Raw genomic sequence first — 23,694 nt, forward strand, 5'->3', positions numbered from 1 at the left:
TTTGGTCATCCATCAAACAGCAGAAACACAGAAACGTATGAATTACTTGATGCTATGAGCAACACTGACACGACTCTTACTTAAATATATGTTTAAGCCTCACACAGACACGCAGAGCATCAGCTAAGTTCCGTTATTGCCCTCAGTTTTATAAACCAGTATAACCGTTTTATTACAATATAGCCTGTGTTATAAACAACATCATAACACTATAATGGTACGTACTTAAAGTGAAGGAGAAAACGCAGGCTACTCTTACATGAGTGGATAATTACGACCATTGTATGGATGAGCCCTAAAGTGTCTAACAGCATTATATCATCAAACTGTCTCCAGCTGCAATTGCCAAATAGTAATCGTGGGAAAACCCTCTGTCCTCCTTTTATTTCCACTGTCACACTGATCAGAGAAGAGCAGGTAAGCTGCAGATAACACCTGTGTGATGGGCGAGATAATTGAATCACAAACCCGTAAGTTTCACTCAGGGGGAAACAATGCTGGGTGAAATGAAACCCTCCCACTCTCGCCTTTAACTCGTTTCCTCGGTCGATTAAAAGCGTCGTTGGGAACCAGAAGTGCACAACACCTCAAACGCATCAGCCGAGGAGGGTCAGAGCAAAGCAGAACAAGAGGAAACAGAGCAGCAGCACAACAGAGAGAGAAGAGGAAGGCGCATGAAGTGGTTTATTTACGACTGTGACAGGGAGGCAGGACAATGAAATAACAGAACAGAGAGTGGATTCTGAAATAATACAGTATTTGTGATCAGACTGTGCTGCAGTGATTTAGAGACCCCGAGAGGAGCAGAGAGGAGCCGAGGAGCCTCTGGAGAGGGTGAGTGTGTCCCCCAAACAGGTGCTTGTGTTTCCTAATGATTTAAGTAGAAGTGTTAATTCAGGAGAGTCGTTTTATCATGACTGGCAGTGTGCCTGGCTGCTTTTACAAGTGAGTGATCTGAGATCTTTTTCATGGAAGAAACGACTAATTAGAAACCCTCTGATGTGTTTCAGATGTTTCCACAGCTGCCGTGAAAACATATATGTTTTCACGGCAGCTGTGGAAACATGATACTCTTTATTATTGCTTTATTATTAATCTTTATTATTGCTGCTTCATTAATCAAAAAGAACTAAACTGTTACTTGTATCCAGTTGCGTAAACAACAGGACTTTCTGTATCCAGGATGTGACCTTAAGTAGCTCAAAAAGAGGCCTACTTATCAGCAGCTTTTGAACCTTGTACTCTCTGTCTGCAAGAGCTTTGCCTCTGAGCGTCTCCGGCATGCTTCACGTCCAGTCTGCTGTCCTCCTTCTTTGCAGTGACTCCTTCATCAAAACACGTGCTGCTGATCTCCTCCTGCTGCTGCTGCTGGTGCCACGAGGTATCTGAACTTCACAGTCGCTCTTACATTCTCCTCATAAAAGCTTCATGCTTCTGTGTGTCTGTGTCTGTGTCTGTTCACATCAGGCTTCCCATGCTCAGGTCTCTCCTGTATCTCAGTTCCTTATTACTTACGAGCTGTATCCAGTTTACGATCTCTGGATCGATATCTTGCATTTATGCTTCTCCGTGTACCTCTACACCTGACGTATACTTGTTTATATGCGCTGACTTTATGAAAAAGCCAGAAGCCTGAATGATTAAAGTGTAAATACTGTAAATAACTACACTTTAAATTGGCCTTAATGTAGTGAAAAAACTGTCATTCAAAAACAACACTGACGGTTCATGATATTTAAAGAGAAGTGAGAATTTGCCTCGGTGTCTTTGTGCAGCTCACTGTGTAAAGCTAGATTATTGAACCTGCTGCCTAACGTGTCTGCATCATCATCAAATTGCACACACGCTGACGACAATGAACTTTGGAAAACATGTGACCTGTGGTCGCTGTGCTGACACTCTAAAACTCTGCATATGCCGGCGTAGGTGGATCTGGGAGTCCAAGTGTGAGTCTTAGTCAGTGATTCTTGCTCTGCTTGTGGTTACTAGCGAGAAGCCGGTGTCTGAGGCACGCAACGTGTTTGCTCCCCTCCCTGTCTCTCTGTAAATACACTCAACCTTAAAAGGCCATTTGGTGTGCGGCCTAATGGCCCTCCAATCCCAAAAAAACGTGTCCACACTCGTTGTGCGTTGTGTTTTCTGCATGTTTGTTCTGACATTAGTGCCTGTGGCATGTGAGTGTGTTTTTGTGTGACCGGATCGGGACGATGCGAGTATTTGCTGTGTTTCTGAGTTGTGACAACATCGCTGATATGACCCCTGTGTGTTGCCTTCACAGATGGCGGGAGATAAACGAAGATAGCTCGAGCAGGAATTTTCCAATCTTCGTCACACAGCAAGGCCAAACAAACCCTCTTATTTTGTGACTGTTTTTCTTTTTAATATAAATTAAAACCAAACTCGAACAATGGCTTCTCACAGCCTCATCCCGACAGAAGAGCCGTCCAACGGCGGGCCCCCGTCAGAGAAGTCAGATGACTCGCAGGAGTCCATGAAGCTCAAGAAGGAGATCTCCCTCGTGAACGGGGTATGCTTGATCGTGGGGAACATGATCGGCTCGGGGATCTTCGTCTCGCCCAAGGGCGTCCTCATCCACAGCGCTTCTTATGGTCTCTCCCTGGTGGTGTGGACCATTGGCGGGATCTTTTCCGTGTTCGGCGCCCTGTGCTACGCCGAGCTGGGGACCACCATCACAAAGTCCGGGGCCTCTTATGCCTACATCCTGGAGGCCTTCGGGGGTTTCATGGCCTTCATCCGCTTGTGGACGTCGCTGCTGATCATCGAGCCCACCAGCCAGGCCGTTATTGCCATCACGTTCTCCAACTACATGGTGCAGCCCATCTTCCCCACCTGCATAGCCCCGTACCTGGCCAACAGGTTGCTGGCTGCTGCTTGCATATGTAAGTACACATCTGGAGACTGAAGATGAGTCAGTGCGTGAGTGATATCCAGTGTCAATAATGCCGTCTGGGTTACAGCCGTGGTTTCACATCTATGACAGATCACGTGAGCTGCAGAGACTAGAGAAGTGAAAAATGGTGGCAATCAGAGTCAGCAGGTCTACAGCAGAAACACTCACTGACATCTGATTAAAGAGGAACTGATCCACCCTAAAATCTTGTTCACCCATTAGGACGATTAAGTGGGAGGAAAAGCCACTTTTTACTCAATCTCAAAGCAGTGGCTTTGGAAAACCTGGTGTGGGCTCATCACACGAGGACGTGAATCACAGCTTTTCCTTTTTCTTTTTTTTCCTGTAAATGTAGAAAGATCAAATCTACCACGAGATAAAGACTACGCAACTGCACACTGAGTCAAAGGTGCAGAGAAAACTTGTTAATATCTCACAGATAAGCCCAGATAATGAATATAAGTCCTCTTTAAATCCATCGACCCACCTAAAAGGCGGGCGCGTAACACACACACGCTTGGATGCGTGCACACACACACACACACACACACACACACACACACGCACACACACACTTTTGTGCCACGCACCAGTAAGCAGAGGATGACGGAGAGGGCTGGTAGCTATGAGGTAAAGTCCTCACTGCAGGGACACTCTGACCTGACAAGCCTCAACTCTGATAGCTCAGCCAGCACATGAGTGAAGCGCTTAAACAACACCGCTTCCTTTTAAGTGAGGGTAGTGTAGTAAATGTAAATCTATCTGCTGTAATGAAGTCTCTCTGATTCATATTCACCTTCATCCTATTTCACTCAAGACTAGAAAATAAAGGTTTTAGACATGATAGTGCTGAAACTGGTCTGATCTCTGCACAAGGCCGGAAAGTAAAAAGTAAAGATAACATGTAAGTGCTGTTTTATAAAAATTATGATAAAACACAAGAACAAACAGCTTGTAGTGCAATGAGGTCATGTATAGACAGAGAACTGGGATGGGGGCGTATGAGGTCCTGGGTTTGAATCCACCGGCCACCCGCGGCCTTTCTGTGTGGAGTTTGCATGTACCTGTGTGGGGTTCCTCCAGCTGCTCATGCTTCCTCCTGTAACCCAAAGGTTAGTTTAATTAAACTAACAGACCACATGTACAGATGTGAGTGTGAGCGGTTCCCTGTTTCAGGGCGTACTCCACAGCAGCCGAGGTAGGAGCCACCGTGACCTTGAACTGATTAGCAGAATAAGATAGATAGTTCTGACTTCAGTACCTTAACGTGACAGATAAAAACATTCAGATTATAATAATTGATATTTTTACGTCCTGTGTAATAATTTACCATCTAATGGTTTGAGTTGGACTGAGTATTTAAAAGTCTGACTGGGTCAAAGTGTTTTGCAGCGGAGGAATTTTGACTGATTATCTCAGATGTCGTGTAAATGTATAACTTTATTAATATGCACGGGCCATGCTTCTATAAAACATGTCCAAATTTTGAGTGCAGTTTTTATCTACTCTTGGCTCTCTGTGATGTCAAAGTGAGAGGTGACATCTTTAATATGGTCATTTCAGATACACTTAGCTCAGTCCACATACTGTTCAAACGTTTTGTTTGTGAGGGGCGGTTATCAGAAGCACATTTTCTTAAAGGCAGATAAAGCAGCTTGTTTCAGACAGCGGGTGAACTCAGGTGTAAAGTCCACCCAACCTGTACTCAAGGTCATCGTCTGCTAACAGCTAAGCAGTCTTCAGCATCTCTGTATCACTGGTCTGCCTGTCTCTTACACCTGATCTCAAACCTCTAACTTCACACCTCCAACTCTGGGCGGCACAGCCTCCTCCTCCATCACTCATCCCTGATCAACTCCATCTGAGGCATTGTGCCCTGTTGTGTTTGAACAGGCATCCTGTTATTATCCTCTAGCTGTCAGTGTAGTGGAAGATGATGCATTCCTGTTTTGGTCTCTTGTCTGCACATCTAGTTCAGCATGGCGAGGAAACACGCTAAACTGAGCTACAGCAATTCATTAATAAAAAGATTCGCTTTCACAAAACTGAGTATTGCGAGCTATCAATGGAGATAGTCATTTTTACGATGTCCCGTGAACTAGGCGGTCCCTTGCTGATAAGGAGCTGGAGTGAGAGAGCGAGCGAGCGAGAGAGAGAGAGAGATAAGTGAAAGAGAGGAGCAGGAAAACATGTTTTCCAACACCATTAATGCTGATCAAGGTGAAGGAGGGCAATAGGGAAGAATGGAGCAGAGACCACTTTACTTATCAGGATCGGAGGTTGTAGGTCAATAAGTGCCAATCATTACAAATCTCCAACCTCAGGCTGAAATATACAAGCTCATCAGAACAGATCGGTGCTTGTTTAATTATTTCTTCTTTCAAGCTTTCAGACTTGGTCTCACTTCCATGACCGTACATGTGTGTATTTCAGTATGCGCGTGTTATGTGCTGCACTCAGCTGTTTCCTTGTCTGACAAACAACTATCCGGTCTGCTTGAGTCAGCAGCAGTGCTTCCTTAAATCAGCCGCTCTCTCACATGGAAACACGCTGGCACACACACACAAACACACACAAACACACAGTTTAAAGAGCAAATGTCTCCACTGAGATCGCTGAACGACCTGTTGCTGTGTGAGTCTGTGTTTGAATGATACATGTGTGTGTTCATGCTCATGTTTCACACTCTCTCCTTCAGGTTTGCTGACCTTCGTCAACTGCGCTTATGTTAAGTGGGGCACCCGAGTCCAGGACTTCTTCACCTACGCCAAAGTTATTGCTCTCATCGCCGTCATCATCACCGGCCTGGTGAAGATCGGACAAGGTGCTTAAACACATCAGTAACTCACACACATTTTTCTCATTTTTTCTTCTTTGGTCTGGTCCCTTTAGGGGTCTCCACAGCAGATGCAGTGCCTCCATTTTACCCTGTCTCTATCATCCTCCTCTGTCACATCAACACTCTGCATGTCCTCCTGCCTGGCAGCTCCACCTTTAACGTCCTTTGTCCCATATATCCACTATCCCTCCTCTGCACATGTGCAAACCATGTCTACCTCGCCTCTTTACCTGAGCTGTCCATCTGCTGTACTCATTACTGATCCTGCCCATAAAAATCTTATCTGCTGTTATAACTAATATAAAACTGTTAAAGAACAATCAGATAAGATTGTTATGTGGAGGGTAGGAGTTTAATTAGGTTAACTACATAATACGCTCACCACGATGCTGTTACTTCTTTCTAGGTCACACTCAGAACTTCGAGGGGCTATTTGATGGCTCATCTCGAGATCCAGGAGCCATCGCTCTTGCTCTATATTCGGCTCTGTTCTCCTACTCTGGATGGGACACCCTCAACTTTGTCACAGAGGAGATCAAGAACCCAGAGAAGTGAGTTAATACGCATGATGTCACATGAACCATTTGCCACTGTGAGCATTAAATCCTCCCATCCCATTAAATTACTTTTTTTCCAAATGTATAATTCCATTCCTAGACACCCGAGTATGGAAGCTCATTTCTGCCAATGCAAATTTTTTTTTTTGTCATGCATAAGTCAAAATTTGAAGTTATTATCTCAAAATTTGGACTTACTGACTCAAATTTCAGAATAAGCTGAAAATTTTATATACGTAACATGAATTTTTGACTCACGGATGATAAAGACATTTTCAGTGATGGTAATGGGCTTTTTAGACATGAGACATTAACAAACAGGTTCAAATGTGACAGGTTTTTTTCTTTACACCAGATGCCCTTTTTGAAAGAACCCCAAAGTGATTTGTGTCACTGTCCCAAAGATATAGCCTCTAATGACCAGCAGGGGGCGACTCATGTGTTTTTGCCAAGAAGAGAAAACTACACTTTTGGTTTCGCTGCTCTGTTACCTTATTATAAATATTTAACTCGTGAGTTCATGCTTTTAACGGCTAGTTTAAGTCTTAACAAAAAAATTATCATCTTCATTTTATAAACTGTTCCCCTTTAGAGTCAAATGGCCAGAATAGCAGACTAGCTTACACTTAATTTTGTATTTGCAGCTATTATATTCACAATTACGTCTTTAAACGTACAATAAGCAGTCTATGAACAGTCTACTTTTCCTGAAGTATCTGGATGAAGTTCAGAATTAAGGCTATAAAACTGAAGAAAATGATCAGTGCATGACAAAAAGTAGAGGTAGCTTGGACTGCTACGGCTTCCTCTTGTCTGAGTATTGAACAAATCACAGAGATGAAAAGCAAAGGGAGGGAAAATGGGAGGAGAGGCTCTGAAGTATTCTCATGTGTGTGTTTCAGGCTTATTCTTTGATTCACACAGTCAAACGCTGATCACATAAAAGCAAGGCCACACATGTGATTAGATCAAAAGCCTTTCCCAGAGTTCACAGACAGATTAAGTGACAAACTCCTGCTCCTTATCAATTAATATCCTCCTGACAAAACTCTGGATCTTTTCTCTCTATAAGAATCTGTCTGATATCTTTTGCTGCCCTCTGCTGTTTCTCTCTCTGATCTACAGAAACCTGCCTCTGGCCATCGCTATTTCCATGCCTATTGTGACTGTGATCTATATTCTCACCAACGTGGCCTACTACACCGTCCTCCCCATTCCCGCGATCTTAGACAGTGATGCTGTGGCTGTGGTAAGTTCCTCCGATCCACACTGAATGATCTAGGCTTGACATGTACGAGGTGTAGCTTTTGTTGAAGAGTTTTCCCTCTGCAGACATTTGCAGATCAGGTGTTTGGTGTGATGAACTGGACCATTCCTCTGGCTGTGGCTCTTTCCTGCTTTGGAGGACTCAATGCCTCCATCCTGGCTGCCTCCAGGTATCTCTATCGTTCTTTAGGCTACTTTGCGAGGTCATTAAAACCAGTCAAAATAAACCGATCCTCACCATCGCTTTATTTTTTGTCTCGAAAGGCTGTTCTTCGTGGGCTCCAGGGAAGGCCACCTGCCCGACTTCCTGTGCATGATCCATGTCAACCGCTACACTCCCGTCCCCGCCCTGCTCTTCAACGTCAGTTGTTTTTTCTTTGTTATCTAATTGTTTTAATTTAGTGCTATGCTTTTCTTGCCCTCACCCTTACTCACCATGATTCCCGTACTTTCCTGCAGGGTGTCATGGCTCTCATATACCTCTGTGTAGAAGATGTCTTCAGGCTGATCAACTACTACAGCTTCAGCTACTGGTTCTTCGTTGGTTTGTCCATCCTGGGGCAACTATATCTGCGATGGAAGCAGCCGGACAGAAAGAGGCCTTTAAAGGTATTTAAATCAGGAAATAACTGCCGGAGTGAAACAATCAGGAAACTGACTAACTCCTGAACTCATTTAATTTTTGAACTGCATACATGCTCAGTGTGGTCACTGTGTACTCACAGGCTGCATAACAAAAAGGAGGCAGCTTCCAGGTTAGAAAAGCAATGCAGGGGGGAAAGTCCTTCAACCTGCATTCTTTCTACTGGCCAGCAGGGGGCGACTCCATTGGTTGGGCTGATTATAATGATGTCTGTGAAAAACCTGTGGTTCCTCCCTCTCAATTTATGACCTCCGTAAACTCTTTCCCGACAGGTCGACGACCTTTATCGCTTGGTTTAAGTCCTATTAAAAACAACATGTGCATTTTGTAATTGATGACCCCGTATTGAGTACAGCAGTCGATAAACTGGAAAAGGCTTTAAGATCCAGCATGTTTCACTTAATCACGCTGGCGAAATGAATTTTTGAGGCAGTAATTCATCCCATCATCTCACCCGGCTCTCTCTCGCTTTTCCTTCCACAGCTCAGTTTGTTCTACCCCATTGTTTTCTGCATCCTCACCATCTTCCTGGTGGTGGTGCCTCTGTACAGTGACACCATCAACTCCCTGATCGGCATCGGCATCGCCCTGTCGGGAGTGCCTGTCTACTTCCTCTGCTGCTACACCCCGGCTCACAAAAGGCCGCTGTGGCTGCGAAGGTTCATCGGTAAGATTTGGAAGAATCCAGATGTTTTTCTGCATTATTCTGATCATCGAAGTGTAAATGCTTCACCTAAATCCTGAGTTCTAACCTCCTTCCTGTCTCTTTTAGCTAAATGTGGCATGGGGATTCAGAAAGTGTGCTTCTCTGTCCTTACTGAGATGGACATCGACAAGCTCGAGTAGAGACGCGCGTTTTAACACCCTGCTGGCGGCTGGTGACGCACAAACAAGACTCTCAGCTCAGCCTGAATCTTTGCCAGCCGCCGCTGCTGCGAGGCCTCAGTGGACCAAACATTTGGGCTTAAAGCGGGATCCAGTTTTCAGACCCGTCAGCCACCACCCTGTGATGATGTTAAAGAATGAGTTAATGATGCTGCTCATAGGCAGCATTTCCCTGAAGCCAAGCGTGACTTTGGACTGTATTTAATTATGTCAACACAAGTAGTTTGATTGAAATGACCTAAATGCAAAACCTTTTTTGATTTTACTTGAAGGTGGCCAGTTGTTGTCAGCAGGCTGCATCTTTGGAACTGAGAGCGCTGCTGATCGTGTTTTTAATCATCATTTGCACACAGAAACAGAACAGACTGTGACTCCACGCTCACTCAGGTGGATGAACATTCATGAAGTTTTATAATGTCAGAGACTACTGAAGGGCTATTTTTAAACAAGTGTGAAACAGTTTGAAAAAGTTGAGCTGCAAACATGTATTTATAATAAAATTACTCGTTGACAACATGAAGACAGTCGTTTGTTTTGTTGAAATAAGCAGACATAAAATAAGGTTGTGTTGAGGCAGTTTACATTTTTATTAGAACACATATTCATACCCCCAACCTCTATCCATAAATATGTACACAATTCATCATTACTCCAACACTGACAGGTGGTTGGATTTATCCAATAGTGTCCTTCCATGGTCTCGCCTTGCTTCCAGCAGACTTGTCTTTAGCTGATGCTGCTGCAATGGGAGGCTTCTGCTCAAGAGGATTGTGGGTAAAAGTCTGTCTCAGTGGACCTGCAGGGAGAAATGAAATGGGACTACTCTTAGATAAACCACGGTGGCATCAAGTGATAAAAGCAACAAATCAAACAGCTCCACTGAGTGTTTCTTCCCGTGCACTGCTGTCATTGTGACTCCTGACATTTATTAAGTTGTCATGAACACTTAAGTTCACCTGGACACTCCGCCCACATTAAATAAAGCACTACATTGTTGCTTCCACTCCACCATCTTCATGTCTCTTCATCGCCTCCTCCAATCATATCTCTGATGAAAGGAAGTAAGATGTAAGGAGAGGAGGCGAGGAAAGGAACTGAGGATGCACAGAGAAATGAGACGAGGTGCAAATATGTGAAATGTCTGCTGTGAAATATAAGCACCACACATCTAAAAATCAGAAACTGTTTGCCAAAAAACGTCTGATCTTTTGAATATAAAATGTCCATTATTTATTAATATATTACCTGAAATATCACTTTCCTGCTAAATTTACATCCATCCAGCAGTAAGGTGCTCACTGGATCAGAGTACTCTTAAATTCTGCAAAAGTCAAGTTTCTGACTCAAAAATCTGTATTTAACTCTTCAAACACAGATTTATTTATCACTAGTCATTAAGAGTTAAAAAAAAAATTTGTTATGTTTTTTTTTTTTATACTTCCCAATCCTTTAATAAAACCTGTCGTTTTTAAGGATGTTAAATCAGTACTACCTGCTTTATAAGGAATTTACTGCATCTTAAAAGCTTAAAAGAAAGAAGTAGCCATTGAATAACTGCCCGTACAATTCCCACAGAAATAAAGTGTACATGTCCCACTGTTGGGCAGGTTAAGGGCACATGCTCTTGGCTGTCTGTGTATGCATCAAAGGTGTGCCATTTCTTTTTTTTCTTCTTTTTTTAAACAGCTTTTAAATAATAACACATGTTCTTCCACAAATACAATGAGGCCTACTTGGGAACAAATACACACAACAATCAGCTCTAACCCTGCAGCTTTTTAGCACATGAATCCATTCTCCACCTGCTCCATAACAGAACGAGGACTACAGCAGACAGGCCGACCGCCTGACAGGGCAGCTGACTGACAGGAAGGGTCAGGAAGCTGGTCAGCAGCGAATACACCTTCAAAATAAAAGCGAGGGAATTCTACTCCGCTAAATTGACTGTGTCTGGTGTCAGTCTGTAAGATGGAGGGCAAGACGACAAAATGTACTTGGGTCAGAGTTTATATAAATGAGCAACCACTTCAAATAAAGTTTTTTTTCTCCCTCCCTCCTTCTAAATAAAGTGAGTCATTTTTCTGTGAGGGGGAAAAAAACTGTGACAGGGACCCAAGTGTCTCTGTGGAGCAGCTGAAGACTGGGACTGACCTTTGGCAGCGAGGTCCAGATGATTTTTTATTCTTCGCTCGCGCTCTTCCAGCTGGTGGGCCAGCTGAGCGTTCTTCCAACCTGCAGACCAAACCAGTTCCAACACGGACAAACACGGAAACAATCAGAGTTGAAACAAAGTGCTGTTTGTTGAGTAAATCAAAAGCAACTAGATTTATAGTCCTACTCTCTTTAACTACAGATTTATGCTTGTGACACCGACCCTTTTTCATGCTTTCGATCAATCCGTCGCTCTGTGGCAGAGCAGAGGCCGGGTGCTTGATCCTTTCAGGGATCTTCAACTTTTTTCTGATTAAGGGGTGTCTGAGCAGAGCCACTTGACACAGGGAGAAGCAGTTTGAGGTCAGCCAGTAGGTAAAGACTGCCTGAAGTTTGTACAAAGAAAAAAAAATAAAGAGAGGTTTCAGTGATGTTTTGTTACGAGAACCATAACAGATGTGAGCGAATGATTCACTGACCGTGGGGAAGTTGATGGTGAGAGGGAAGATGACTAAAGGCATGATCCTGAACACTGTCTTCATGGCTCGCAGGTTGGGGTTGTCAATCCCAGACTCTGCACCCAGCTGAGAAAAAAAGATGGTGATGAAGTGGGTCAGTAATTTTTTACCATCACTCTACTTTTGTTGCCGTGTTTCTTTTGGGAAATAAAAGATCTGAGTTCACCTCCAGGATGAAGAACATCGTTCCAGTGACCGCCAAAGGCAGAATATAGAAAGGATCTGATGCCGTCAGGTCTGCAAACCACAGCGCGCCTCCTGTCTGCATGCTGGGCACCGGCAGATAGGCCATCTTTCTCAGGGCGATGAAGAAGGAGATGAAGACGGGTGTCTGAGGGGTGTGGGCAGATAAGTGAGGCCAGAGAGAAAAATGGGAAAAACAAAGCTCCAGCAAAAATGATCACAAACACGTTGAAACAAAAAAGCAAAGTCGATAATAAAAACTAGCATCTCTGCAAAGGCACACATACATTCATCACTAATCTAACAGCCATGAATAGTTTCTCTGTTTGATGAATCCATGAAGCTGCTCCCCTGCACCAAACACACGCCTTTATTTTGAAGGGTGCAGAGGCGCGATCTGTGCATGTCAGTGTGGCAGCTCCTGGCTTTCAGTAACAGGAAAAAGTGCAGCATATCGCCTTGACAGGCAAACTTTTGGTGATCACTCCAACCACTGTTGACCTCCAGGATCATCACAAATCTTCCACGTGAGTTGTAAAATGGCATTGAGCACATTAGCTGACTCAGCTGTTGTGTCAGGTGACACATGGCTGTGTTTGTGATGTCTAAATAAAACACTTTCAACAAAACCTGCCATTGCAAAAAGCTAGACACCAAAATCTCACTTACAAACTGCATTTTCAGGTTTTGTACTCAAAAAATAAGAATTCCTTAATTAAAAACTAGAACACCAGTGATATATCAGGTCATCCAGACAGATGAACTAAAAATAACTTCTTGTTAATCATAAATGCACCTAAAAATCTAAATTCCACCTTTGCTTATACTGTAATAGCTGTGAGCTCCACATAAGCAAGTACTACGCTGAAGCGTAACATTTGTTTAAACAGTCTGCCTGAAACATTCTTAAACATGCCAATAAAACAGAAAGCTGAGATTAACTGACCTGCACCAAAGGGATCAGGAAGCCACGAAGAGGATTCACGTCATGCTTCTTCTGGAACAGGTTCAGGTCAGAGTACGCTTTGGAAACTGTGACAGAACCAGAGACAGCAGCAGCAGCTCAGGATCAGCTGAACATCCGAAGTGTGATTATAAAGTCATGAAGAAAGAGGAGAGAACATTTACATTCAAACTTGTTTCCGCTCTGCTTGGCCTCATTCATCCTGTTGGTCAGTTTGGTCATCTCGGGCAGCACGTTGTTCAGCTTCGCCGCCTCTCGCTGGCCCTTCACTATGACGGGAAACACAGCCAAGCGAGCCAACACGGTCGCTGCAGGAAGGAAAGCAGAGGATGAGAATAGACACAGGAAATTAAAAACAAGGCACTTCTTAAAGAAAACTTGAGGAAAATATAAACCCAGCCTGTGTTTGGGTGGCCTAAAGTGACGCACTGATACTGACAGATAAGAAGTGTTACGGGATGCTTACCCACCACAATGGCTCCCCACCAGGGCAAACCCAGATCCATGTGAATGAACTCTAACATATTCTGGACAAGCCCCACTGGCGTGTGACCAGCTAGTCCAAGCTCTGCTAAACGAGGCTCTCCAGCAACGGCCTGTAGGACCTCCACTGCAGTCGGTGCAGCATCAGCGATCTGCTCAGAGACCGGCTGTGTTAAAACAGGAACGGGGTCAGCAGACACGAGAGGAAGAGCAGAGCTCTCTGCTGCTGGTAACACACTGGAAACCGTCCCACCTGGGATCTGAAAATATTAAAAATGACAAAAGCACAAAATGACTGACGTGATCATCTAGCTGAGGGATGCGGAAGATTTACTTTGGATGCAGACTCACCTGCTCAGTGACTGGCTGTGTGACGGACTCCAGGACTGGAGGACTGTTTAAAGTTTCTGTTACCGGAGCTGCAATGGATCCATCGTCAGGTGGGATCTGTGAATGTCAAGATAAAGCCTCCACATCAGTTAAGTAGAAATGTAATACTGTAACCTAACAGGAGCCTGAGTTCAATTTCAGTGTTTCTATAAAGTGGATCCAGTTGTTAAAATTACATCAACTTGTAATGTGTTACTGGATCCTACGCGAGTCATTTCACTGTACAGTCCACCTGTGGCTGTGATAGAGGATTTAAATCCTACAGGCCACTCCCAATCCTGTTACATGAAGAGGCTAATATTTTTGACAACCTTTAGTTTAACACATGACAAACACAAACTTTTCCAGGTCTGCATGCTGGCCACTGCACTCCAGTAAAAACTCACAGACACTTTTTTTAAAATCAACATTTAAATAATACCGTGACTACTATCAGTTTACACCAGTAAGTGAAGAGGCTTAAAAAAGTATCTATAAGTCAGATTCATTTTAATGTGTGAAAAAGGTTAAAGAATGGCATTGATCTAACTGTAGTGACTACATCACCTGTGTGGAGACCCACCTGTGAGCTGTTGTGTCTGACCGCCACGGTGTTCACCCAGAGGAACTTGCCATGGTGTCTGCGGCCCAGCAGAGCCCTGGTGGCGGGGCTGCGGCACTCAAACACTGTGTGGAGATGTGACCTCTGGATTAACCGCTGTGTGGACAGAAGGAGGACAAAGACCTGTCGGTCTGATACACTGCAGAATAACCTTTATTCAACACAGAGAAGAAGCACCAGAAAAGTAATAAATAAAGCTTGTATAATTAATAATTATATTTCAAATTTAATCCTTAAAATCATTTACTAAGCTACAACCTTTTCATCACAAGAGGACTTTTTGCTTTTCCTTGTGTTGCAGCAATCAAAATTAAATTCTTTAATAATGACTGATTTCCCTCACTAATTGTCTAATTTGATCATGAAACAGTTTCTGCAGTTTCTGGATGTAGGACAAGTTAGCCTAAGTCACAGAGGTGCTACACCATAACGTTGTACGTTTTTTTTTTTTATTTGGTGAACAGTAATTACAGAATTTTAAAAAAAATATATTTTCAGTTTAGTCGCCTCCTTGTGAACCAGTTCAGTAACAGAAAACAATATAAGATGTTACTGTTTTACAGCTGCATCCTTTCTACATTGTGCAATAACTAAAACCAGCGCACTGAATGAACAATGGGCTGTGAGGGTGACTTGCATTGAAAACACTACGTACAGATGAACAGAATCAACCTTTTGGGATTTACTTACCTGGATGATTGGGCATGCATCAAGACTTTACTGCAGTAAAGTGCTGCTTGAATTAAACAATGTGACTTATATAACTCTTTGGCCACATAAACTAATGCAATGTGATTCTTTTTAAATGTAATCGTCAAACTTTGCATTTGTTTAACAATTACTACAATACATGCTTAATAGATACAATGACGTTTGGGAAAACTGAACATGTAGTTGAAGTTAAACCTATACTGACCTCTAGAGGTTTGCAGGTGATTCCTGCAGGACATGGGTTATTAAACTTTGTCACAGTTTAAATGAGGTTAATCTATTTTCATAAAAACTCTCATTATTATACATCGGAGAGAAAAGCTGTAATGGTTCTTCATAAACTGGCAGCCTCTGACAGACTGTGCAGTCACACTGATGTAGCATTACGTATTTCCAATAACATCAAACAAACTCCTTCTAAGTCCGTATTTCAGTTTGTCTAGCTGACCTGTCCGCGCTTTCTGGTTTAAATCCTCCTGGTTTTACAGTTACCCTGAACAGCAGAGAGTCCTGTCTTTCTTGTCTTTGCTGGAGAGCCTGTTACTGTCAAAGTCACACAGGAGGCATGATGCTAGCCGGCTAGCTAGTTATCCGTGGAGAAAAAGCTATTTGTATCTTTGCTTCGGAAGCACGGACAAAGTGCCGAACATGAAACTGTGAAGAAGACCTACGTGGTTCCAGATGTCTGAGAGAGGAATACCGCCTCGGCTTGGCTTGCCTGTCTGTCTTAGGATACATCTTGTTAAGCAGCCCGGAGTCAACCCGCTCCTGATGGCAGCCATGTTGACATGACAGACAACCTGCTACGGAAAGCGCAAAGGGTCAATTGCAATTGCAACAAGTTTCGCACATATGTAAAAACACGGTGTTGGTTATTTCTACCAAGGAAGTTTGTTTATTTGCATAATTACATTTAAAAAAAAGTCACTGCCTGAAAATCATAGCAAATTTACCAAGTGGTTTTGGTTTGGTCCACTTTTAGAGTCCAGGATCCAGGATTAGTTGGAAAGATGAAGCACTAAAAAAAAAGTCTATCTTGATCTTCTTAAAAAATGAGACTCAAAGATACAAAAAACAGTCAATAAACATATAAATAAATGATTACAATCAAAATAAATAAATAGGGCTAAATTTGTAACAACAATAACAACAATAGTAATAATAAAATATGAAGTAGGCCACTACTTCATATATAATAATAATAATAATAATGATAATAATAATAATAATAATACTACTACTACTAATAATAATAAAGCCTAGGCCTAAGTCACATCAAATCACAGTCTGGAGTGTCACAGCAATGGGTGAGACATGTTTTCACTTTGTGTTACTGATGGTCACGTTATTACTAAATCTTGTTCAACATTTGAAATGGTCTGTGTGCTTTCTGTGGTTCCTTTACCCAGTTTAAAGATTGCATAAAAAATGTAATGGAGACTTTCATGCAAGAAATTGTCTGTCTCGTCTTTTACACCTCTATTTCTTGTTAAAACCATACTGATATATCTGTTATATATCTATCTACTTAGCACTTTTAATTTTAATTTTTATTTAAGCGTTGTCTGACAGTATGTTTTGCACCAAGTACCGCAGCAAATTCCTAATGTTGTCAACCTGCTCAACATTTGGCAATAAAACCCTTTCTGATTCTGATTCTGATTCTGAACAATCAAGATGAAGAAATGTGAAGATGAAGGATTTTCATATCAAGGAAACTGAAACACGAATGAAAATTACTTATTCTCATAAAGCAGAAAGTTGCTCTTTCATCATAAAAAATGCATTGACATAAAATGTAAGGTGATAAATATAATGAAACAATGATGAACAAATGAAACAAATAAACGTTTTTTCATCTTATGACATCTTACAGACTCCAAAAAAAGTGACAACAACAAAAAACCAAAACAAACAATTAAAATCTTCAAACTTTATATGTAAATAGCTTTCATTTTTAAGTTAACACCAGGTGGCGCACTGACTCCGTTTTAATGTACAGTTAATCATCAACACTTTAAACACTTAAACAAACAAACAAAAAACAAAACAAACAAAAACTAAAACTAAAAAAACAACCCACAAAATATTCCTTGGAAAACTGTGTCTCTGAAATGATATTTAATTGTGACAATGTTAGTTACTTGTTCCTTCATGTCTTGTTGGACTGTTTTAAAAGCAATTTTTCAGTCGTAATGGTATTATTACCATTTAAAAAACAACAACATTTAAATATAATTTCAGAATTATGAAACCACACAAGTTACTCCACAAATGAGACAATGAATCCATAGTTGTGACCTAGTCTTTCAGTGGATAAGGTGTAGTTGTGGTAAAAAAGAAACCCCACCCTCTGTCACTTTTGAGGTTTTATGCATCCAGAAATTTTAAAAATAATCAGGTCTTAAGATTAGGTAAATACAGCCTCAGATAAACAACAAATGATGACATTTTACGGCATGCCATTAGTGCTCAGAAATTAAGGCAAAATGCCGAAGGAGGGTGTGAAAAACTAAGTACAACCTCGTTACTTCCATGGTAATCAAAAATACTTGAATAACTGATCATCAAGTAAGTGTGAACACTTGTATGGAGTTTTCAGGCATGTGTTAACGCAATGCCTAGGAGGAAAGACATCAGCTGTGATCTTAAAAAAAGTAATTGTTTCTGCCCATCGGTCTGGTAAGGGCATGTCCAAAAATTTGAGGTCCATATAAACTTTCAAGAGCTACGTCTCTAAAGGCCTCAGTTAGCATGTAAAATGTTAATTTGATGACAGTAAAATCAGAAAATGAATGAAGAAGTTTGGCTTGTTTAGAGGGGTTTCGGGGGAAACTCGTGTCTCTTTAAGAAGAACCTGGCAGCACAGCATATGTTTGTAAAGTTGTATCTGAACAAATCTTCTGGAACAACAACCTTTGAACAGGTGAGACGAAAGTGCAGATGTTTGACTGTAACACACAGCTCCACGTTTCAAAAAAGTGAAACACAGCATCTCAGCACAAACACCTCATAACAACTGTCAGCACGGGTCATGTAATAACTCTGGGTTTTCTGTGTGTTTTTTTTATCCTGATCCTCATGAAAAGTTGACTGTACTGTCCACCATCCCACTGCAAAAGGACAGAATCTTACAGAGCTTTATTTTAAATAAGTTCCAAAGGTAGTGCAATAAAAACACATATTTTCAAAATAAAGCAATAAATCTGTGAGGTGCACTGATAACCTAAATAAAACAATTCAGCCTTTCATTATTGTAACTGGTGGAAAGCAACAGAAAGTAAAAAAAAAAAAAAAGTTAATGTTTACTTATAATTCCCGAAACTTATCTCAACCAAAAACTGGCGCATGACCAGGTCCAAAACAGACTTGATGCCAGAGATATGACTCAGAAATTTGCTGATGACCTAGCTTCATTATTAAACCAATAAACCATTGAGGTATACAGCATCTGCTCCATGTCCCAATCACACATTAGAAACTGTGCTCGTGTTGCTTTTTCCACTGGCTGAAGAAAAACACAAAACATATTTTTATTTGGGAGTTGGAGGACACCCTGCTTGCTGAGCCCACATCTTGCCCATAGTTAGAACTGACTCGCCACTCACAGTGTGCCGAAGTATTCCACAGGAGGAAGTTGTTTACCTGAATACCTAAATGGGCGGCGACTGCTGGGATTTTGTCTCCCGGACATGATAGTTGAAGTTAAAAGCCTTGATAAAAGTCTTATTGAAGTGGAAACAGATCCAGCTCTTAGTGCTAAAATGTCCGTCCAGCTGAAAGTAAATGGACCGAGGGGAGAGGAGAAGATAGTCGATATTTGTGACAATATGGACCAGATGAAGGTCCTCACTGTGATGGAGCTGAAAAGCAAAATCGCCAAAGCGCTGGTGATAAGTAAGCATGACTTTTGTTATCGTCTGCTTTTACATTTTTATAGAAATGCAAATGTCATATTTTTATTGAACAGCAGATTCTGTTTACAGAATGCTCTATTTAAATGCAGGTGCAAGTGCAGTGTCTATGTATGTTGTCTTCAGCCAGTCAGACCACACACACAATAACCACAAACATGACTTTTAGTTGTCTACAGCAGATATAATGATTTAATAATGAAAACTGTCTTCTAAGCAGAAACTTTCTTTGAAAAAATACAAATCAAATCATCTTTTGCTAGTATCACTAACTGATGAGATCACATACATTAAATGATCCAAATATTAGCTTTGCTGATCTACTCTAAAAGGCTTGAAGCAAGCCCAGCTCTTTAAAGCTCTTCTCTCTGCTTCTGCTCAGTTGGTGAAATGCGGGTGGTGTTCAGGACGAAGCCGCTGGAGGACAAAGCCCTGCTGGTGTCTTATGGGATTAAGCACATGTCCGTCATCCACACACTGCTGATGCTGCCTGGTGGAGGAGATCGACCCGCATGAAGGAACACGACAGACTCACGACAGACTCACTGACAAAATCATTTATTGTGAAGTCTTTATTATGATCTCATATGCACTCACATGATCATATTATTGTTATGCACTTACTGATGTCCCTTTTTTGGTCTTTATTTTTCATATAATAAAATACATCATGTTTGTAGCACACTGCATAATGCGTTTCATATCTTATTTTTGAGACACTTTAAGCAATCAGATGTTTAACTGGACTTTTGCTAGAGAGATCCTTTTCTTAAAACTCTTCCATGTTTGTTTGTGCTATCGTGTTTCTTTAAACTCCAGATTACAACAGAGGAATCTGGCTGTTACAGTATTTACAGAAACCGATCACTGCTAAAAGCAGACAGTTACTGGGTGACTTCAACACATAGAAGGCAGAAACCAAGGGCTGAGCCAAGATAAGAATGTGATCTGAAAGACAGCTCTATTTCTATTGAGGCAATACTTATAATATTGTGATATCGACCAGATATATTGGGTCTCAAACAGGATGATGTATGGTTAAGGCTAAGTATTTGTTTCGCCTGTTTAAACCACCACCGTGGATTTTAAATCAATCCATTAATCGAGATGTGACTGAAGTGCAGACTTTCAACTTTAATTCAAAGGTTTTAACAAAAGTATTGTGTTAGCTGTTCACACATTACATTACATTTTTATACATAGTCCATCCTTTCGGGCACTCAATTGGACAAACTAACATAATTATACATATAAGCAGTGTTTTTAATGCTTGCAGTCAATGACTGGCTGAAATCTAGAAACTATGGACATCACCAAATCCACTCCTGAGATGCTCTGCCAGGCCCTTACTGCAGCCACTTTCAGTTGCTGCAGTAAGGGCCATTAATGTTCATTTGCAGTACAAACTTTAGAAAACCACATTTATATACCTAATTTAAATACTCTCATATTGCCAAATTCTGCACTCTGAAACAGAATATTTTCCCAAACAAAAGCAGTTGGAAGTGCCAAATTTTGTGGCATGAAAAGGATACTCTCACAAATACTTACACAATACGGTCAGCAAAACACCTACGTCTACACCTTTTAGTCACAAAACTGACACCTCTTGAGTAAATCCCAACAATAAATTTAATGCCAAAAGGAAATTTTGCTCTGATGCAGACTGGTAGAAAACCCGCTGTCAAAGAGCAATCACAATGTGCATAAAATGAATTTTCATCCACATGTTTTAGGACAAATTTTTTCTTTTAAAAAGACGCACAATTTATTTATTATTGTTAAAGTTTACTGCAGTTAACAATCTTGTTTGACATGGTGAGGAGAAAAGGGGATTCCTAGGGTACAAGGAAAATTTAAAAAGTGAGAAATTATCCAAAAAGTTATTTTAAAAGTCTATAAAAGTCTGGTGCACAGCTACATTCTTCAGATTTCTGGTGTAGAAATTTTTTCCATTAAATATTAGAAAGTGAATTCTGTATTAGAAAATGAAGAAATTTTTTCAACTAATAGAAGTAAAACACTTAATTTTAGAATGCTAATATATTAATTTGATGATAACTGGTCTTAATCTGACTTATTGCTGTATTTGAGACACAGAAAGTCACTGCATGAGATTGTGGTAACTGTAGCTTAGTGGTAAATTTCAAATCAGGCTTTACCAGCTTACTGAGCTGATAGTTTTTCTATGTGAATAACATAATAACAACATTTCTGTAACAATCTAGCAATCATCCCACTGACACACGGGTATAGAAGTCTGTCTAGGGGCCACGCCACTGGAACAAGGTTTGTAATATTCACTCGTCTCAAAACATTCCTCTTTCATTTTGAGGCAAACAAAGCAGAACTGCACCTTACAACGTGTACAGAAGATGTTTTTACACCCAGTTGTGTCATGTTCCACTAGGAAGCCACATGTGGGACAGGCACGGATTGAGGGACAGCCAGTGATGCCCTCCACATTCTGGAAGGTGATATCTGGACATTTTCTCAGAGTTTCTAAGGACTTATTGATGCAGCCATGATTTTCACATCGGTTTGAACGTGGGGACGGACCTTTCCATTCCCTCAAACACTGCCAGCAGAACGTAAAGGTCCGATTTAGATCAGCTGTGCACACTGTACATTCAGTACACAGATTACTGAAGTCAGTTCTCAGCACTGAAGACTTGCAGCCAGGACACTGTTAATAAAAAACGATTATTTATTTAATGCTCAACATTTGGACAAATATGGTGCAGAAATGCAGACTATGTAAATAAACTTACTGATTTAACGTCAAAGACATCCTTAGAGTTGCTGAACATTTTCTTTTCAAAGTACTCGATTTCTTCCGGGGTTAGAAGAGCCATTTTACAAACCTCCTCAAAAGACCACTCAGCATGACATTCAGTTTGGCCGCACACAAACCTGCTCTCGCCCTGAAACAGAATATACAAAAACACATATCAATCAGTGAAAGCTAAACGTGTGGAACAAATAGCAACTGCTAACAATAGTATATCAATTAACTGAGCCGCAGTCCAGTCTCATGCCTATTCGATTCCATTCCTACAAGACTGTGAATGCTTTATTTATTTATTTTTGGATTCTGAAGTAGCAATCCAGAAAGAAAGCTTGAGAATTACCAGACTAAGAAAACCCCCATTAATTAATTCCTGCACTGATGACCCATTACTTAAACTCATATAAAACTTATATAGTGCGTTTCTGCTCTATCTGGGAAAACAACATACAAACGTTCTTGACATCATGAGAGTTGTCAGTTCTGCATTATATTCCTGTAAATGTTGAATTGGTGCCTTATTTTGTGCCTGCAACTCAGTAGTTATAGTAATATACACTCAGTTAAAAAATCACTGTTAATTTATTTGGGGTTTGTGAGTAGATGAACATGTAATATCCTACCTGATTCAACAAGCTAAGACACCAGTTGGTGAGAGACATGGGAGTGACAGCATGGCCGCAAGACATCAGCGCTCTCGGCGACTTGAAGTCCTCATACAAGACTATGAGTGACACATGAAAAATCTTATTGCTGTTATACACTCTTCCCAACATTATCTGTGGCCCAGTAAACGTAGAATTCATAGTCTGAAGACTTACAATCCAACTCATCATCTCCATCCACAAATGTAAGTGTAGAGTCAGATGGGTCGTAGCACTTCTCCTCCTCATATGTTAAACTGCTCCTGGAGTCTTGAGAAGGACTTCTGCTCCTCTGATGAGAAATCCTTTTCTTTTTAGACATTTTCGAGCCCATTTTGACTCAGCGCCGTCTTCAGACCATCTACAACAAAACAAACAGAGATCTCGCTAAAAAGTTTTTTCTCTCTCTCATTTCATCCACTTTGGACTTCACTCCATCAGGGGCTGTCACTAAACCAGATATTCTACATGCATTCACATATGATTAACATGTTTTATTCCCTCTCTCACTACACCTTTCCTTTATGCTGGGTGCTTTGTCTAACATTACGCGTACAAGTAGACATTACAGGAAAGATAAAAGGTGCACATGCACAACTGTGTGTGTCTTGGTGCGCACGCATTAGAGTCTATAGTAAGCGACAGAGTTGCAGAATGGTGCTTTAATTCTGAGAGCTGTTGTTGTTGGTGGCGGAGGAGGAGGGGGCATTCACACACACATCCACCTGCGCCTTTGGAGAGTGCGTAAGCACTCTGTGGCCCATGCATAATATAAGAGAGCGTGGAAAAAGTCAAGCCTGACGCGATTCCAAGAGTTCCGACAATATATCGCTGCTCAAATTCAGATTAGAGCAAATTAATAGTATGTTACTCACTTTGACGCTGAATAATCTTCATCATCTTTCGACCTCTTGACTTGCTTTGGAAATAGTTCCCAAATGAAAGTTATCCCGATGCGCAGACGGATATTAAAAGCGAAAAAACTGAACTTTGTTTCAGACGAAACAACTAAATGGCCAATAGCACCCAGCACTCCCATTATTTAATTCAAAACATGAAAACGGAGGTCAGAGAGGAATTGCCAAAATCCAACGATGTCAGAATTCCCAAAATTGTCAAATCCTACTCGCAAGGAAATTTTTGTCTACCATACCAGAAGACACAACCGCAATAATCTTCTTTCCATCATCTGTTAGAACAAAGCACATCAAACAAAAACATTCATGTGTACCTGACGAGTAAAGTT

The 23,694-nt window shown here is 41.3% G+C and overlaps 3 protein-coding genes across 5 annotated transcripts; 1 reads left to right on the forward strand and 2 right to left on the reverse strand.

Annotated features, from left to right (window-relative positions):
• The first annotated feature begins 543 nt into the window (after positions 1-543).
• On the forward strand, positions 544-9,617 carry slc7a7 (solute carrier family 7 member 7). 3 transcript variants are annotated; one of them, XM_013273916.3, is made up of 11 exons: positions 544-834; positions 1,257-1,381; positions 2,279-2,900; positions 5,610-5,735; positions 6,157-6,301; positions 7,433-7,556; positions 7,640-7,743; positions 7,838-7,934; positions 8,033-8,182; positions 8,700-8,883; positions 8,989-9,617. In XM_013273916.3, the coding sequence occupies exons 3-11, from the start codon at positions 2,408-2,410 to the stop codon at positions 9,060-9,062; spliced, it is 1,497 nt and encodes a 498-aa protein (XP_013129370.1). In that variant the 5' UTR covers positions 544-834; positions 1,257-1,381; positions 2,279-2,407; the 3' UTR covers positions 9,063-9,617. The 3 variants fall into 3 exon arrangements, with proteins under 3 accessions (XP_013129370.1, XP_005454483.1, XP_003449395.1); XM_005454426.4 differs by having other exon boundaries at positions 1,320-1,381; XM_003449347.5 differs by lacking the exon at positions 1,257-1,381.
• Positions 9,618-9,663: 46 nt separating this feature from the next.
• On the reverse strand, positions 9,664-15,931 carry oxa1l (OXA1L mitochondrial inner membrane protein). The gene is made up of 11 exons (XM_003449382.5): positions 15,774-15,931; positions 14,353-14,487; positions 13,752-13,847; positions 13,384-13,660; positions 13,082-13,225; positions 12,900-12,985; positions 11,937-12,101; positions 11,732-11,836; positions 11,476-11,638; positions 11,253-11,333; positions 9,664-9,897 (listed from the first exon to the last, which is right to left on the reverse strand). The coding sequence occupies exons 1-11, from the start codon at positions 15,882-15,884 to the stop codon at positions 9,776-9,778; spliced, it is 1,485 nt and encodes a 494-aa protein (XP_003449430.2). The 5' UTR covers positions 15,885-15,931; the 3' UTR covers positions 9,664-9,775.
• Positions 15,932-20,846: 4,915 nt separating this feature from the next.
• Positions 20,847-22,052, reverse strand: LOC100700484 (probable E3 ubiquitin-protein ligase RNF144A-A). The gene is made up of 3 exons (XM_013273890.2): positions 22,032-22,052; positions 21,788-21,940; positions 20,847-21,702 (listed from the first exon to the last, which is right to left on the reverse strand). Exons 1-3 carry the CDS (start codon positions 22,050-22,052, stop codon positions 21,241-21,243), a joined length of 636 nt encoding a protein of 211 aa, XP_013129344.1. The 3' UTR covers positions 20,847-21,240.
• Between the last annotated feature and the right edge of the window lie 1,642 nt (positions 22,053-23,694).

The sequence above is a fragment of the Oreochromis niloticus genome, linkage group LG3, assembly GCF_001858045.2.
Source record: "Oreochromis niloticus isolate F11D_XX linkage group LG3, O_niloticus_UMD_NMBU, whole genome shotgun sequence".
Taxonomy (NCBI): domain Eukaryota; kingdom Metazoa; phylum Chordata; class Actinopteri; order Cichliformes; family Cichlidae; genus Oreochromis; species Oreochromis niloticus.